The sequence below is a fragment of the Ursus arctos genome, unplaced genomic scaffold (genome assembly GCF_023065955.2).
Source record: "Ursus arctos isolate Adak ecotype North America unplaced genomic scaffold, UrsArc2.0 scaffold_2, whole genome shotgun sequence".
NCBI lineage: Eukaryota > Metazoa > Chordata > Mammalia > Carnivora > Ursidae > Ursus > Ursus arctos.
The window spans coordinates 88,089,414-88,104,353 of record NW_026622874.1 but is presented as its reverse complement, the minus strand read 5'-3'; the positions used below and the strand labels follow the sequence as shown (position 1 = coordinate 88,104,353).

At 49.2% G+C, this 14,940-nt stretch overlaps 1 protein-coding gene across 4 annotated transcripts in view; it reads right to left on the bottom strand.

Annotated features, from left to right (window-relative positions):
- Positions 1–27: 27 nt before the first annotated feature.
- SRCAP (Snf2 related CREBBP activator protein) overlaps positions 28–14,940 on the bottom strand; it is a 32,617-nt gene continuing 17,704 nt past the window's right edge. For all 4 annotated transcript variants that reach the window (XM_048224681.2, XM_026515819.4, XM_057315191.1 and 1 more), the window contains 11 exons: positions 14,499–14,765; positions 12,640–14,147; positions 8,662–8,927; positions 8,323–8,525; positions 6,293–6,462; positions 5,946–6,142; positions 5,736–5,850; positions 5,197–5,316; positions 3,462–3,656; positions 3,226–3,309; positions 28–3,113 (listed from right to left, as the gene is read on the bottom strand). In XM_048224681.2, coding sequence (XP_048080638.1) covers positions 423–3,113; positions 3,226–3,309; positions 3,462–3,656; positions 5,197–5,316; positions 5,736–5,850; positions 5,946–6,142; positions 6,293–6,462; positions 8,323–8,525; positions 8,662–8,927; positions 12,640–14,147; positions 14,499–14,765 — 5,816 coding nt within the window. In that variant the 3' untranslated portion in view covers positions 28–422. The remainder of the gene's footprint in view (positions 3,114–3,225; positions 3,310–3,461; positions 3,657–5,196; positions 5,317–5,735; positions 5,851–5,945; positions 6,143–6,292; positions 6,463–8,322; positions 8,526–8,661; positions 8,928–12,639; positions 14,148–14,498; positions 14,766–14,940) is intronic.

The window sequence follows — 14,940 nt, the reverse complement described above, 5'->3', positions numbered from 1 at the left end:
AAATCAGAAGCTTCCTTACGCGGATGCTCATACAGAAACTAAGTTTATTATTTTTTTCTTCTTAAAAAAAAAAGAAAAAAAAAAAACTCATGGTAGAGAGAAGCCCCTCCCCCTTCCCCTAAGGGTGGGGGGCTGTGAAAGATAGCTGGGGAATCAAGTACAAGGGGGTGGGGACAGAGACTATCTTGCCACCCTTAACACTGCCCAGCCATGTGGGGTGGAAGGGAAGGGGGTATGTGAAGAGCCCCGTTTCCATGACAACCAGTTGCCTACCCCCTACTTTGGTGGAAAGAAGGGAGAAGGCCCCGATGTCTCCTTGGAGGCTTTCCCCCTCAAGACTTCAAGTAGTGGTTAACAGAGTCAGGCCTGGTTGTGGAGGGAGAGGGGCCGTGGCGGAAAGCCTAGGTGGACGGGCAGCCCACTCACGTCTTGGCTTTGCGGCCTCTGTGACTAATGGTAGGGCCAGCCAGGTGGGGAGGGGCACTGCTGCGCAGGATGCGCTGGTCCCCTTGGTTGGTGGCCCCACCAAGTCGGCGGGGGCCAGGCCGGCGACGTGGGGTCCCATCCCCTTCCTCCTCCTCACCTGACGCTTCAGCCTCGGACTCCTCTACTGAACCCTCAGGTCCCAGGGGACTTGGGGGCTGTAGGCGGCCCCGCTTTGCGAGCCCAGGACCCCCAGCAACTGGGGCCCCTGCCCGTTTGCGAGGCACCTTCTCAGTCTCTAGTGGGGGTACTAGAGACCCTGGACGCAGCCGGGTCGAGCGCAGTTTTGGAGCTAACGAGACCATGGGAGGTGTCAATTCTAACCCGCCTGGTCCACTATCTGCTAAATCCAGGTCATCCTGAATTACAGCCACCACCATGGACCCTTCACTCTTTCGTCCCCGCATTCCCTCTGCTTCAAGCCGCAAGCGGGCCAGGCGGGTGAGGGGGCGGCTTCCGTCCTCATCAGAGGAACTACCCTCACTCTCCCCCTGGCCCTGGGGTTGCCGCCGCCTCCCCAATCCACAGCTCTCAAGAACAGAAGAGCTGTCACGGTCCAAGACAGGGAGCTGGCTGGGCCGAGGTGATGGTGGATTCTTGGGAGGTCGGCCCCGCTTCCGCTTGGGTGGGGATGTTGAAATGGTGAGATTGGTGACAGTGTTGGCGACAGTAGCAGTGGGACAGGCTAGGAGTGGTGGGAGTGGTGGCAGGGGAGGTGGTAGCGGGAGTGGCTGTGTCCGGCTCTCTAAGTTGCCATCCCCTGGAGAGGAAATGGTCCCAGGAATGGGCAAATCTCGTGCCTTAGGGGGCCGCCCACGCCTTCTTTTCTCCACAGGTGATAGGATGATGGGCTCGGGTCTGTGAATTGGCTGGGGTCCAAGAGGCTGGGGCCCAGGACTAAGCTGGGGTCCCAGGACAGGCTCCGCAACAATAAGGGTCTCAGCCCCAGGGACTGGTTCAGCCCCATTGGTTTTTCCCTTACAGGTGGATGAAGGTACCTCATCCACCCCTCGCCCAGCATCTGCTGGAGACCTGTTCTTCTTGGGGGGCCTCCCCCTCCGACGTTTCACAGCTGGAGGGGTGATGGCAAGCAGTGCCCCTTCTCCATTCTCTGGGCTGCCCCCACCAGTCACCCCCAGCTCAATGCGACGGCGAGCTATGAAGGGTTGCTGGGTTGGGGTGGGCAGTGTGGATGGGGGAGCAGCTTCACAGGGCCCACTGGTGGGAGGTGAGGATTCTGGCCCCGACATGCTGCGGGCAGATGGGCTTCCCGGGCTGGCACCAGTCTCAGAGACCCCAGGCACTAGGGTGCTGGCAGTTCCCCGCTGCTGTCGCCGTCGCCTCACCAGCTCCTTCTCCTCAACCACAGTCACCAGCCGTCCCGGCAGCTTGCGGAGCACTTTGGGGCCTGGAGGCTGCCCTGGCCGACCAGCCCCCTGACCCCTAATTTCTACATCAGCACTGGTGCGACGCCGAGGGGGCCGGGCAGGTGAAGGACTCTCAGGTGAGGAGGTGGCGGAGGATGACGTTGATGGGGCTGCAACTTCTGCTGGAACAAGTTCCTGTGGCTTCTCTGGGCTGGAGGTTGGGGTCTGGGCCTCCACCAGCTCTTCTGAGCTTTTGTCAGCCTCCAGTGGCTCCGGAAGTAGCTCATCAGATGCTGCTGAAGGTGGGAGATCCAGCCCATTGCTCTCACTCAGACACGAGGGCACCTCCTCACCATCAGGCAGCACTGGGAGGATGGTCCCCTCAGCAGGCTCTGGCACTTCCTGCTCTTGACCGTTGGGGACGCTGTCAGCCTCCAGGGTTGGGCTAGGTGCAGAAGAGGCGAGAGAAAGGTTCTTCTCTGATATAGGCAGGATCTCAACAGCAACTGGCAACAGATCCTTAGGGGGCACAAGAGTAAGCGGGGAAGTCTCGGAACTGGCCATATCAGCCAGCTCCGGGGACTCGGTGGATGCCAATGCTTGTGCACACAGCTCTGTCTCAGGCCCCAAGCCCAAGGGGAGGTTGGTGACTGGGGGGGAGACGGGCACAGAAGGTAGACCAAGCAGGAGAGGGGAGGAAGGAGTTGAGAGAGAGGTCTGGGTGGGAGGTGGGGTATGAGCTGGTGGAGGGGTACAGGCAGGAGGAGGGGTACAGGCAGAAGAACAAGAGGGAGGAATCTGTGAAGGAGGAAGTGGGGGAGAAGGCAAGATATGAACAGGAAGCATGGTTATTGGATTTGGGGCTGAAATGGGGATCGGGGCAGGGATTGGAACAGGGATTGGGGCAGGAATTACAGCAGGAGCTGAAGCTGGAGTGGGTCGAGGCCTAGGTGCTGGCCGGGGAACTCTCTCCCTGGCAGGGCTGCAGCGTGGGGGTGTGGAAGTGCTGCGGGTATGATGGGTGGATGTGACAGGAGTGTGGTTTGCCCCTTGAGTCTCAGCCCGGGCTCCACGAAGACGCTCACTGACGCGAGTCCCTGGCCTTTCAGGGGCCTTGGCCTTCTTACTGCGCCGGTGACTGCCTCCACCAGTCCCACAGGAAACCTCATCCCCAGCCCCTGGCCCCTCCTCCTCCTCTTGGGGTAGGCGGAACACCTCCTCCTTGGCTTGGTCCAGGTCCTTGCGGGCAGCTTCCACTTGTTCCTACCAACAAGAGAGCCCAAACGGTGGGTGGTCAGAGGGAGGCAAGGAGGGTGGGGAGTAGGTAGAAAGCATCCACTTCTCACTTCCATCCCCACCCCCTAGAAATACTCACTTCTGCCTGCTTGAGCTCCTCTCGGCTCACCTCCTCCAGTGAAGCTTCCAGGAATTTCATGGCATAGCGCTCAATGGGGGTCAGCTGTGGGAAGGAGCAGTGGCGATGAACACAGGGACTTGGTAACCAGGGCCCATCACCCTTATTTTCACCAGAGAAAATAGGAGGAGGATCACAAGGTCCAGAACAAGAAACTGTGAAGGGTAAGGTTGAGAACTAGTGGGTCTAACACTGACCTGTTCTACAAGGGCAGCAATTTCCTGCTCAGCTCGGGACATCTCTTCATCCTCAGCCCCAGGCCGGCTGGCCTCCTCTCCCTCACCAGCAGGAAACCCATCATTCTCATTGAATTCTGCAAGCTCAGCCACCTGTTCAGCCTTGGCTTGAGTGGCCGCACGGATATCCTCTTCATCCTCTGCCCGACACAGTGCCTGCAAAGGTATGGGGAAGAAAAACGAGGAGAATTAAAGAATTCCACATCCTGCGGTTCTTTTTTTTTTTTTTTTTTTTAAGATTTTATTTATCTATTTGAGAGAGAAAGCGAGAGAGCGAGCGTGTGCGCGCACAAGCCAGGGGAAAGGCAGAGGGAGAAGCAGATTCCCCACTGAGCAGGGAGCCCAACACGGGGCTCGATCCCAGGACCCTGGGATCATGACTTCAGCCAAAGGCAGACGCTTAACCATCCGAGCCACCGAGCTGCCCCCTGTGGTTTGATTCTGACAAAAATCTGAGGCCACGTTTATACCAAACCAGGTATATAACTGAACTCAACTGTCTTCCGAGCCCTCAAAGTTATCAAAGCAATGCAGTATTCCACACAGATATCACTTGGAAGACCCCCAATAAGCAAGTAACTGTTTTAGAAATCTCTAGTTCTGCTTCCTCTTCCACTCAAGTCAGCCTTAGATCTCCTTAAAAGAGCAATCCCAGAAAGCTTTAAATACAAAAAAATCCCTAATTCTTTTTTGCACTGAGATAACCTCTTGACAAGAGACTAAGCCCATCTGATTTTTCCCCTGTGATCAATATTCAGAAAGCTCATACCAAAGTCACCAAAGGATGCAACCTAAGAGTGTGCTCAGCAATGAGGGGCAGCACCTGGTAGGAAAAACCCCTCCATGGTACTGTACCCTGTAGTTCCCAACACCTACTTCTGAAAAAATACAAATGCCCAGCCTTTGTCCCCCAAAATCACAATTTAGTAGATTCTCAGATGGGGTTCCAGGAATCGATCTTTTTTTTTTTTTTTTAATTCATTCGACAGAGAGAGAGAGACAGCCAGCGAGAGAGTGAACACAAGCAGGGGGAGTGGGAAAGGAAGAAGCAGGCTCCCAGGAGCCTGACGTGGGGCTTGATCCCAGAACGCCAGGATCACGCCCTGAGCCGAAGGCAGACGCTTAACGACTGAGCCACCCAGGCACCCTGGAATCAATCCTTTAAAAAGCTCTCCAAGGGTATCTGGCTGGCTCAGTCAGTAGAAAATGTGACTCTTAATCTCAAGGTCGTGAGTTCGTGGAGCCCCATGCCAGGTGTGGAACCTATTTAAAAAAATAAAAATAAAAAGCCAAAAGCCTCCCCAAGTGATTCTATTATGCATCAATCAGTGTTTAGAAAACGAGAGGCTACACCCCATACAAAGCACTTCTACATCCACTATTCCATCTCATCCTCAGTTACTTCCTTCCCATCAGCAGCTCAGAAAAGTGGAAAGTAAGACTCCAGGCACAGAAGATTAAGCAGACTTGCCCTAACTAACACAATTAGTAAGAAGTACTGTGAGAATTCAAACCTGTAACTGAGGATTCCAAATCCTGTCTTTCTTCCATGAAATCTTATGAACCAATAAGCAATCTACTCACAACTATTAAAGGCCAACAGTCATCCGGGAAGCAGCAGACACATTCTTTCCCCCTGGACAACACACACCGTAACTACCAGCTCTACTCTAGAGATTATCTGCTAGTTTTTCACCTGTTCCAGGATATGGGTCTGCTTGTTGGCCACAGTCTCTTCCTCCTCTTCAAGGGCAGAGGGTGCAGATGAGCCAGATGGCTCTTCCAGGGGCATATCAAACAGCTCTCGGATGGTCTGCTTTGGAGAGAACAGACGGAAGTGTCAGAGCCAATGGAATGCTGGGCCCAAGTCTACTATGAGATAACAGCTCTTAGAAATAATCAGAAATGTCACTAGTTGAAGAGGCAGATCTGTGAAGACCAAAGCAACTTCATTTTTTTTTTTAAAGATTTATTCATTTATCTTAGAAACAGAAAGAGAGAGAGCACACACACTCGAGGGGAGGGGCACAGGAAGAGAATCTTTCAAGCAGACAACTGCTGAGCATGGAGCCCAATGTGGGGCTCAATCCCAAGAGATCACGGTCTGAGCCAAAACCAAGAGTGGACGCTTAACTGACAGAGCCACCCAGGCGCACCAGCATCCACTTTAATAAGCAGGAGCAACCCCTACGGGCACAGCAGTTCTCTCCGGCATAGACTGGAAGATCTTAGTACCTGTTTAAAATAGGCTGTGGTGAAGTTGCCTCCCTCAATAGCCATGTCTCCCAACATTCTCTTCTGATTTGCCTTTTTTAGGATGTTCTCCTCCACTGTCCGTTCACTGATAAGTCTAAGGAGTGATGAAGGCCATGTGTAAAAAGCCAAATACATTAATAAAACCCTATCAGTAAAGAGGATGCAAGGTGAGGGAAGACTAGGTAATACCTGTAGATGTGGACATCTCGGGTCTGGCCAATTCGGTGACAGCGATCCTGGGCCTGAGCATCCATGGTGGGATTCCAGTCGCTGTCATAAAAAACAACAGTGTCTGCTCCTGTCAGATTCACACCCACACCCCCACTCCGAGTTGAAAGGATGAAGCAGAATATGCGTTTGTCTGCATTGAATCGTTCCATCAAAGCCTAGAGAGGAAGAAAAAAGACAGTATCAGGAGACATATCCTCCAAAACAGACCCGAGGGGCTTAGTGGGGCCCCTTCTGGGACCCTGAGGTCTGGAAAATGCAGACAGTGGCTGAGGTGAGCCTCAAAGGGCTGCAGATGCCCAGGTTACCTGTCTCTGTTCAACTCTAGTAGACCCATCCAAACGCAAGTAGAGGTGGCCATGGTAGGTGAGAAACTGTTCCAATACATCCAGCATCCGGGTCATCTGGGTGAATATGAGCACCCGGTGGCCCTCCGCCTTGAGCTGTCTCAACAGCACTGCCAATGTTTGCAACTTTCCTGAAGAAAAATGATGGGTACAGGGACCTTGTTATAAGCTGGAACAGGGAACACTTAGCACTGAAAGACCGTGGTTGAAAAACAATAAAAGCTTTAGGCGAGGGTTTCAATTAGCCTAGGAGATCAAAAATATTCAACTTTAGGGGCACCTGGGTGGCTCAGTGTCTCACTCTTGGTTTTGGCTCAGGTCATGATCTCAGGGTCATGAGACTGAGCCCTGTGTTGGGCTCCACAATCAGCAGAGTCTGTTTCAGATTCTCTCTCCCTGTTCTTCCTCATCCCACCCCCATACACATGCTCTCTAAAATAAATTAATTAAATATTAAAAAAAAATATTTAACTTTATTTTCTTTTCTCATGGGATCCACCTCTTCAGTCTGCTCCTGTCTTGGATCTATCTTCTGTGTCTAACCATGAGTAGGATAACATATAGATCCTCAGGGGAAAAAAGGGAACCCTCAATGGTGTAGGAGCAGGAAGGAAATCCTTAAGAACTACACTGAGCTATGTCAGCTGAAGCACAAAACAGATTGACAGGACAGACATCAACAACATCCGCTGGATGTCATGACTTACATACAAGGATTGAAGATCCCTGAGATCAGAACCATGGAGAGAGGATCTTATGAGGTTATCTAGAGTTCAACCTCCCATCAAACATAGAAATACCTTCTATGTTTCTGATATATCAGTTTGAAAGTTTTTAACAAAGACTTTCAATTCATCTACTCTAAATGGTTTCAAATGTTACAAAGTTATTTTTTTACTAAAATATTTATTGAGTATATATTAATAAAAATTTTGCTATCTTACATTCTAAGGTCATTTAGAAAATTTCCAAACATGTTACTACAGAAATATCTCTGCTCGGTTGTAGCAGAAACGATTCACTACTGTCCAAAAGATATTCTTGCTTAAAAGAACCTGATTTACACTGTAGACACCTGGCAGAGATCACTTGATACCAGGGATGATAAGCCCCAACCCAACCCCAAAAGATAAATCATGATTGGTCTAAAAGAGCCATAGTTCCTCTTTGCCATTTCCCTTTGTCAGTGATTATTCTAGGGATGGGGATATGGCACAAATTAAGGAAGTGAGCCATGAAGCATAGTCAATGAAGGGAACTTTCTCCCCACTCCCCACAAAGAGAAACTTGCTGAGAATATTTTATCTCAAGCCCTGCTTCCTGCTCAGAGCATTGCTGTGCTCCCTGGAGTTGTGGCAGCCATGGTAAGATCATCAAGAAATAAACATGAGAATAAAGAAATAAAAGCTAAGGATAGCAGAAAGACCAGAAGGTCCTGGGTCCATGAAGACATCAGTAAGCTGAACCAGACATATACCACTATTCTCAGAATTTCTTATTAAGGAAACAATAAATGCTCTTGTGGTTGAAGACACTATTGGTCAGTTTTCCACCACTTACAGCCAAATGCATTCTAACCAACAAGATTCTAACCAAAGACAGGAAGATCCTTCTGTCTTTCCAAAACAAAACTTACTATTTACTGTGCAGTCTTGTACCACCTTGCACCTTTCCCCATGAATCTGAAAACTATGCTGTGCTATCTTATTTGCCACTGTATCCCAAAAGATTAGCAAAATACAACAGATACTCACAAAATAATTACTGAATGAATGAGTTAGCACACATTTTCAACTTTCATCAAATTCAGGAATGTCAAGAATCCATCATAAGGCCTACATTTCTCCATCTTGCCTATAAACATAACCTGAAAAACTGTCTAATGTTTAATTAAATTCACAAAAATCTATGTATAGCATCCCTTTGATATAGTCTTGGTACTAACAGAGAGGAAAAAAGGTCAAGGGATCCTCAGTAACCAATGAACTTACCACAGTCATACTGGATGAGCCTCAAGTCAGGGAACTGGGTGCGCATGTTACACACAATACGGTGCAAAGGACGAGCCCGGGGCCAGAGCTCACAGGCCAATTGCTCCTGGAAGGCTGCCTGACGTGGGGCGAGCCAAGGAGGTGGGTGGCAGGCATGCAGGGAAGGGGGAGGTGCCTCCACAGGAGGCATGACAAAGATGAACCTGTGAAGGAAGAAGGCAAGCAGTATAAAAGATGGAACTCTGAAAGGCCCCAAGAGTGCACCTTCACCAGCCCTAACCACTACATCCACTCAGAGGCCCCAAGACCCGCTTCCCATTAGCACTTAGCCCTGCCAACCTCTCAATGATTTCTGACAGCTGGTCTAGTCGTTGCTGGGGAAACAGTACAGCCTGGCGGGCAGCCTCGGTATAAGTCCAAAAGGTGGGGTGGCTGGGGCCAGGAGAACGAGGGCCGATGGGGCTGGCAACAGGTTGGGGCAGGGTACAGAAATCCAGGACTTCAGTCCCATACACAGGTGCCAGGGCCCCATGAGCCTCACTAAGTTGGAAAATCCGCTCCAGGCGTTCAGATCGCTGCCGCTTCCGCTTTTCCTCCAGAGAGTCCTGGGGATGAGAGAAGAAAAAAAAAAAAAAAAAAAAAACACAGAAAAAGTGATCAGTGTCCTCATAGAAAACCTGACCATTCATCCCAGAATTAAACATAACCTAAGAAAACCATAGGATTCAAAACTACATTATGCTTTTAGTGGTTTTCCAAGCTGTCAATAATGAGAATTACTCCTTTCATAATGTCCTACAAAATAACTTCTCCACAAAAAAAACCTGACCTTCCTGTGTATGCCACCAAACAGAATACCTGAACATTCAAAATTAAGATCTGTATATCTAATAAGCTTATAAAATAGATGATTTTTATATAACACTTACTCCACAACATTCAAGTTAATTTGCCTTCTTGAAGTGGATCCAAAACAATTATTAAAAGCCCTCGTCCAATCACTGACCAGGACAGAATGGCTAATCAAATCCAGGTTTCTGCCAAGGGCCAAACTGGAATGGGGTAGGATAGGAAAAGCTAATCAGACATCTAGGTTTCATCACCCTAAGAGAGAAAAGGGGAGTGGCCTGGCAGACAGGAAATCTGTAGGACTTTGACCCAGTCCTTTCCCATCACTAGCATTTCAGGCTTCACAGGCTATAAAACTACCTCTTTTTTTGCAGTACTTACCACACTGGTAGTTTTACATCTGTATGAATCTTTGACTAATGTCTTCGATCCACAAAGCTGTATAACAGTAACACGAACGTATCTGGTCTTGCTCACTATAATCACCCACTATCTAGCTCAGTTATCTGGCACCAAGTAGGCTCTCAATAAATAGCTGCTATTAGAATGAACAAATGAAGGAGATGGACCCTAGGCGATGGTCCTGGAAAAAAAAGCAATGTCCCAAATCTCCCTTCCTGACTGCTCCCTTAAACTTGACCTCTTAAGCTCCTGGTGATCAAAGTGAAAAAGGAAAGCATCCTAGCACAGCAGGCCAGTTCTCAAAAGTAGTAGCAAAGGAGAAAATACTTGCAAATCATACATCTGAAAAGGTATTTGTATCCAGAATATATAGAGAACTCTTTCAAATTAGTAAAATAACCCAATTAAAAAGGGCAGGTACACCTGTCTGGCTCAGTTGGTAGAGCATGGTCTTGATCTTTTTTTTTTTTTTTTTTTTAAAGTTTATTTGACAGAGAGAGAGCACAAGCAGAGGGAGAGAGAGAAGCAGGCTCTCCCTTGAGCAGGACCCTGGGACCATGATCCAAGCCAAAGGCAGATGCTTAACTGACTGAGCCGCCCAGGTGCCCCCGCATGGTCTTGACCTTGATCTCAGGATTGTGAATTCAAGCCCCACGTCGGGCATAGAATTTACTTTAAAAAAATAAATAAATGAGGGGCGCCTGGGTGGCTCAGTCATTAAGCGTCTGCCTTAGGCCCAGGCTGTGATCCCGGTCCTGGGATCGAGCCCTGCATCGGGCTCCCTGCCCTGCTGGGAGCCTCCTTCTTCCTCTCCCACTTCCCCTGATTGTGTTCCCTCTCTCACTGGCGCTCTCTCTGTCAAATAAATAAATAAATAAATAAATAAATAAATAAATAAATAAATAAAATCTTTTAAAAAATCAAAAAAAGATTACAAAAATAAATTAAAAAAAAATAAAACCACAAAGGATCTGAATATCGAACATTTCTTCAATGAAGATACACAAATGGCCAACCACTGAAAAGATGCTCAACATCACTGGCCATTAGGAAAACACAAATCAAAACCACAAGATACCACTTCACACCCACTGGATAGCTATAATCAAAAAGACAAATAACAGCAAGCGTTGGCAAAGATGTGGAGAACCTGGAACCATGAAGTGCTGCCGGTGGGAATGTAAAATGGTATAGCCACTTTGGAAAAGTTTGGTAGTTTCTCAAACAGTTAAACATAGTTACTATCTGACTCAGTAATTCTGCTCCTAGGCATACATCCAATGTAACTGGAAACATATGAAGACACAAAATCTTAGAAGTGAATATTCATAGCAGCATTATTCATAACAGCCAAAAAGTAGAAATATTCCAAATGTGTCCATCTACTGATGAACAGATATATAAAATGTATATCCACACAATGGAATGTTATTCAACAATAAAAAAAATAAAATTCCAACATATGCTACGATGTGGATGAACCTCAAAAACATTAAGCTAAATGAAAAAAGCCAGTCACAAAAGACCATATACCATATGACTCCATGGGCAAATCTAAAGAGACAGAAAGATTAGTGCTTGCCTAAAGTTAGGAGAGGTGGAAGGGTTGGACGATGATGGCTAAGGGTCTTTTCAGGACTATGAAAATGTTCTTAAGTTGACTTCAGTGATGGTTGCAACCTATGTGAATATACTGAAAGCCACTGAATTATACACTTTACATGGGTAAGCTGTATGGCATGTGATATTTACGTCAAACTGTTTAAAGAAAAAAAGTGTTAAGCTTCCACATACTCGCAAAGCAAACAAAATTTGGCACAGACCATGGAGTTGCCACTCTTGGGCTAGGATCTAGCTCTCCTATGTTCAGCAAGCCAAGACAAACCTGGCAGCATCAGAAAAAGACCAAAGGCGGAGTCAATGGCACTGATGGAGTGGGGGCCTGGGGCTGAGGCAAAAAATAAGCAGCAGCTCTGAATAAAAAGCAGCTCCCTTTATTTTAAAGGGAGAAAAAGGCAGGGGCCCCTGGGTAGCACAGCGGTTAAGCATCTGCCTTCGGCTCAGGGCGTGATCCCGGCGATCTGGGATCGAGCCCCACATCAGGCTCTTCCGCTATGAGCCTGCTTCTTCCTCTCCCGCTCCCCCTGCTTGTGTTCCCACTCTCGCTGGCTGTCTCTATCTCTGTCAAATAAATAAATAAAATCTTTAAAAAAAATAAAAATAAAAATAAAAATAAAGGGAGAAAAAGGCAAAGAGGGCCTAGAACGATTCACCAGAACTTTCTTCCTATTAGCTCCTGGAATATTTACTCTAATTTGAGTGTAAGTTTAACTTAACCAAACATACGGAACCATACATACGTAAGAGAAAAAAAATGGCTACCACAAGTTCATGGAAGGGCAAGAAACGTAGTTCTTTTTATTACCCACTTGATCACTGTGGAGGTAAAAAAAACAAAACAAAACAAAACTACAAGAGATACCCATCAGTCAAAGGCTCGTCATCTTTAGAGAACTGTATTCCATGGTGCCAACCTCCTCCCCTCACAAGTTCAAATACTTGACAATGGGATGGTTTTAGCAACTGAGCAAAGTCTCCCTATCTGAGGAACGCCTCAGGAGGAGAGACCAACGCAGTCAACGCATCTGAGTTCTCACAAGTTGTGTCATCTTTATAACACCATTTAGTGGGCTAGTTTCTTCATCCGTAAAATGAGGCAATTACATGCCAACACTGACTCAAGAATAAGCAAGCACCAAAAAGACCAATGGTAACAAGGCAGCCTTGAACTATCAGTAATTCTTCAGAGTTTCAAAACCATATTAGGTCCTCAATTACTCCTCTGAGAAAAGCAAAATATAGATTATTATTCCCATGATACAGGTAAGAGGACAGGGCCAGGAAAGAGAAGGGACTTGTCCAACATCACATTCAAGTATCAGGTCCACAAAACTAGGCTTCGTAATTTACCAAGATAAAAATAACGTTGTTCTGTTCCATCCACTCTACCAACACTCCAAAGAAAATCAACTACCTGTTCCCTCTCTCTGAGGGAGTAAAACTTACCAGATAGAAAGGGGAACGAGGTGGTGGTGGGGGCTGGCGTCGAGGCCGGGGACCACTGAACGAGGTAGCAGTGGAGGGAGGGCTGGGGGGACCAGGGCGCAATGTCAGTGTCTCAGGCTCATCCTTGGAAACAGGCAGCCGGGATACCATGGTGACGGGCATGGGAGCAGCGCCAGATGCCGAAACCACAAGGGAGGATGTCTGGGAAGCTGGGGCCTGTGTTGAGACCGGGGCCAGTGCCAGAGTCTGGGCTGCAGCTGGGCCCAAGGTGGGCACCGGAACTGGGGCAGGGCTCAAGGTCAATGTTTGCACTGAAGCTGGGGTCAGGAGTGAAGCAGATGACGATACTGGAGCCAAAGTCAGCGTATGAGCTGGGGCTGGGCCCATTGGAGAAGCTGGAGTCAAAGGGGGTGCTGGAGTCAGAGACAGCGTCGGCGATGGACCCAGTGGTGGTCCTGGTGCCAAAGACAATGTCTGGGCTGGAGCTGGTACTAGGGATGACGCTGGAGTCAATGACAAGGTCTGAGCTGGAAAAGGCCCCTGAGGGTTCCCCGTTCCCAAAGAGAGGGTGTGAGATGGAGACGAGCCACCGAGAGAGGATGCTAAAGCTGGGGCTAAGGCCAGCGTCTGCGTAGAAGCCGGGCTTGGGAGAGGTGATGGAACCGGGGCTGGTACCATGGTCTGAGTTGATGATGGAGCCAACACAGGAGTTGGGGCTGGCACCAGTGAAGAAGCTGAAGCTAAAGAGGTTCCTGGAGTAGATGATGAAGCCAGAACTGGAACCGGAGTCTGCGATGGTGCCAGCAGGGGAGCAGGACCTGGCGATGGAGCCAGGACTGGAAGAGGAGCCAGAGAAGGAGCTGGAGAAGGAGCCAGGATTGCTGTCTGTGGAGCCACCATGGAAGCCAGAGAGGTGGCTAGAGCCTGAGATGCGGAAGGTGCTGGAGCCAGAAGGGAAGCCTGAGCTGGAGCTGGATTTGGTGCTGCCGGAAAAGGACTGGCCAGAGCAGAAGCTGGTACCAGGACAGGTGAACATGCTGGGGCCACAGCTGAGTTCAAGCCTGGAACATGTGAAGAGGCTGGAGCCAACAACAGAGGGTGACCAGGTGCCTGAGATGAAGACAGGGATGGAGTTGTGGCCAAACCTAGAGTCAAAGCTGATGCTGACGAGGAGGCCCCAGCTGGTGCCAAAGAGGGAGGTCCAGGAGCCGCTGAGACAACAGGTGCCAGTGCTGGAGTCACATTGGTCAACAGAGCTGGGCCGGAAGCCGAAACAGGCAAGGGGGCTGAGATGGGGACAGGGAGTGGACCTGAGGCTGGGGCAGGAGGCGTGGTGGAAACAGAGATGGGAAGTGAAGATGCCACGGGAACGGAGACTGTAGAGGACACAGGACTGGCGAGGGGGGAGGAACTGGGAACTGGCATTGGAGAAGAGGCTGGCCCAGGGAGTGAGGACTGCACGGGGAGAGGAGAAGAGATGGTCAAGGGAGCAGCTCCGGGTGCTGAAGCTGTGGAGACAGAGGATGAGTTAGCCCCAGATTTCTAGTCTTGCTCTATTACCCTGTCCCACCCTTTCCCTTACCCCCACGCTTCATCCCTTTCCCAGAAAACCTTCACTCCCACTCTATGAGGTCAAAGATTCAAGGACTCTGACAATTTAACATTTCCTTTCCCTCCAAGATTCTAAGAAGTATATTCTAAAATAAGGCAAGACCTTGGCAGCCTAGTTCTGGTGCCCACTACAAAGTGAGCGTATCAGTGTGCTGATAAACAGGAAAGCTACTGTGACTAAGAAACCCTCCGGACCACCCTATGTCCATTCCTGGCAAAAACATCTGCTCTTAGCCACCTGGACTCACCAGTGACTTCAGGCGAAGGACTGTGGACCAGCTTGAGAAGCGGCCTCACCAGAGTGGACGTGGGGATGGGGGCCCGGGCAGTACCCAGAGTAGGTGTGGGTAGCCGGCCAGGGGTTAATGTGGGGCGTGGAGTCAACATAGCTGGAAGCCCAGAACTCGGAGGCCGGGGTGCTGGGGCCAACGGAGGAACAGGAGTCAGTCCATCCCGAGGGGCCTGTCTCACTACAATCTTCACCACGCCTGTATTATTCACCATGGTTGGTGGCACTGCAAGAGGAAGCTACATTGAGGGGAAGGTAGAAAAGAAACAAGAGACCCAAAGGATGGAAATAGTCCAGGGGCAGGAGAGGGTAGCAGACAGATATGGAGATATTGGCAAGGGAAAACAACACTGAGGGAAGGCTGGACAGACAGTAGCCCAGGGCATGCCTGAAGGGACCAA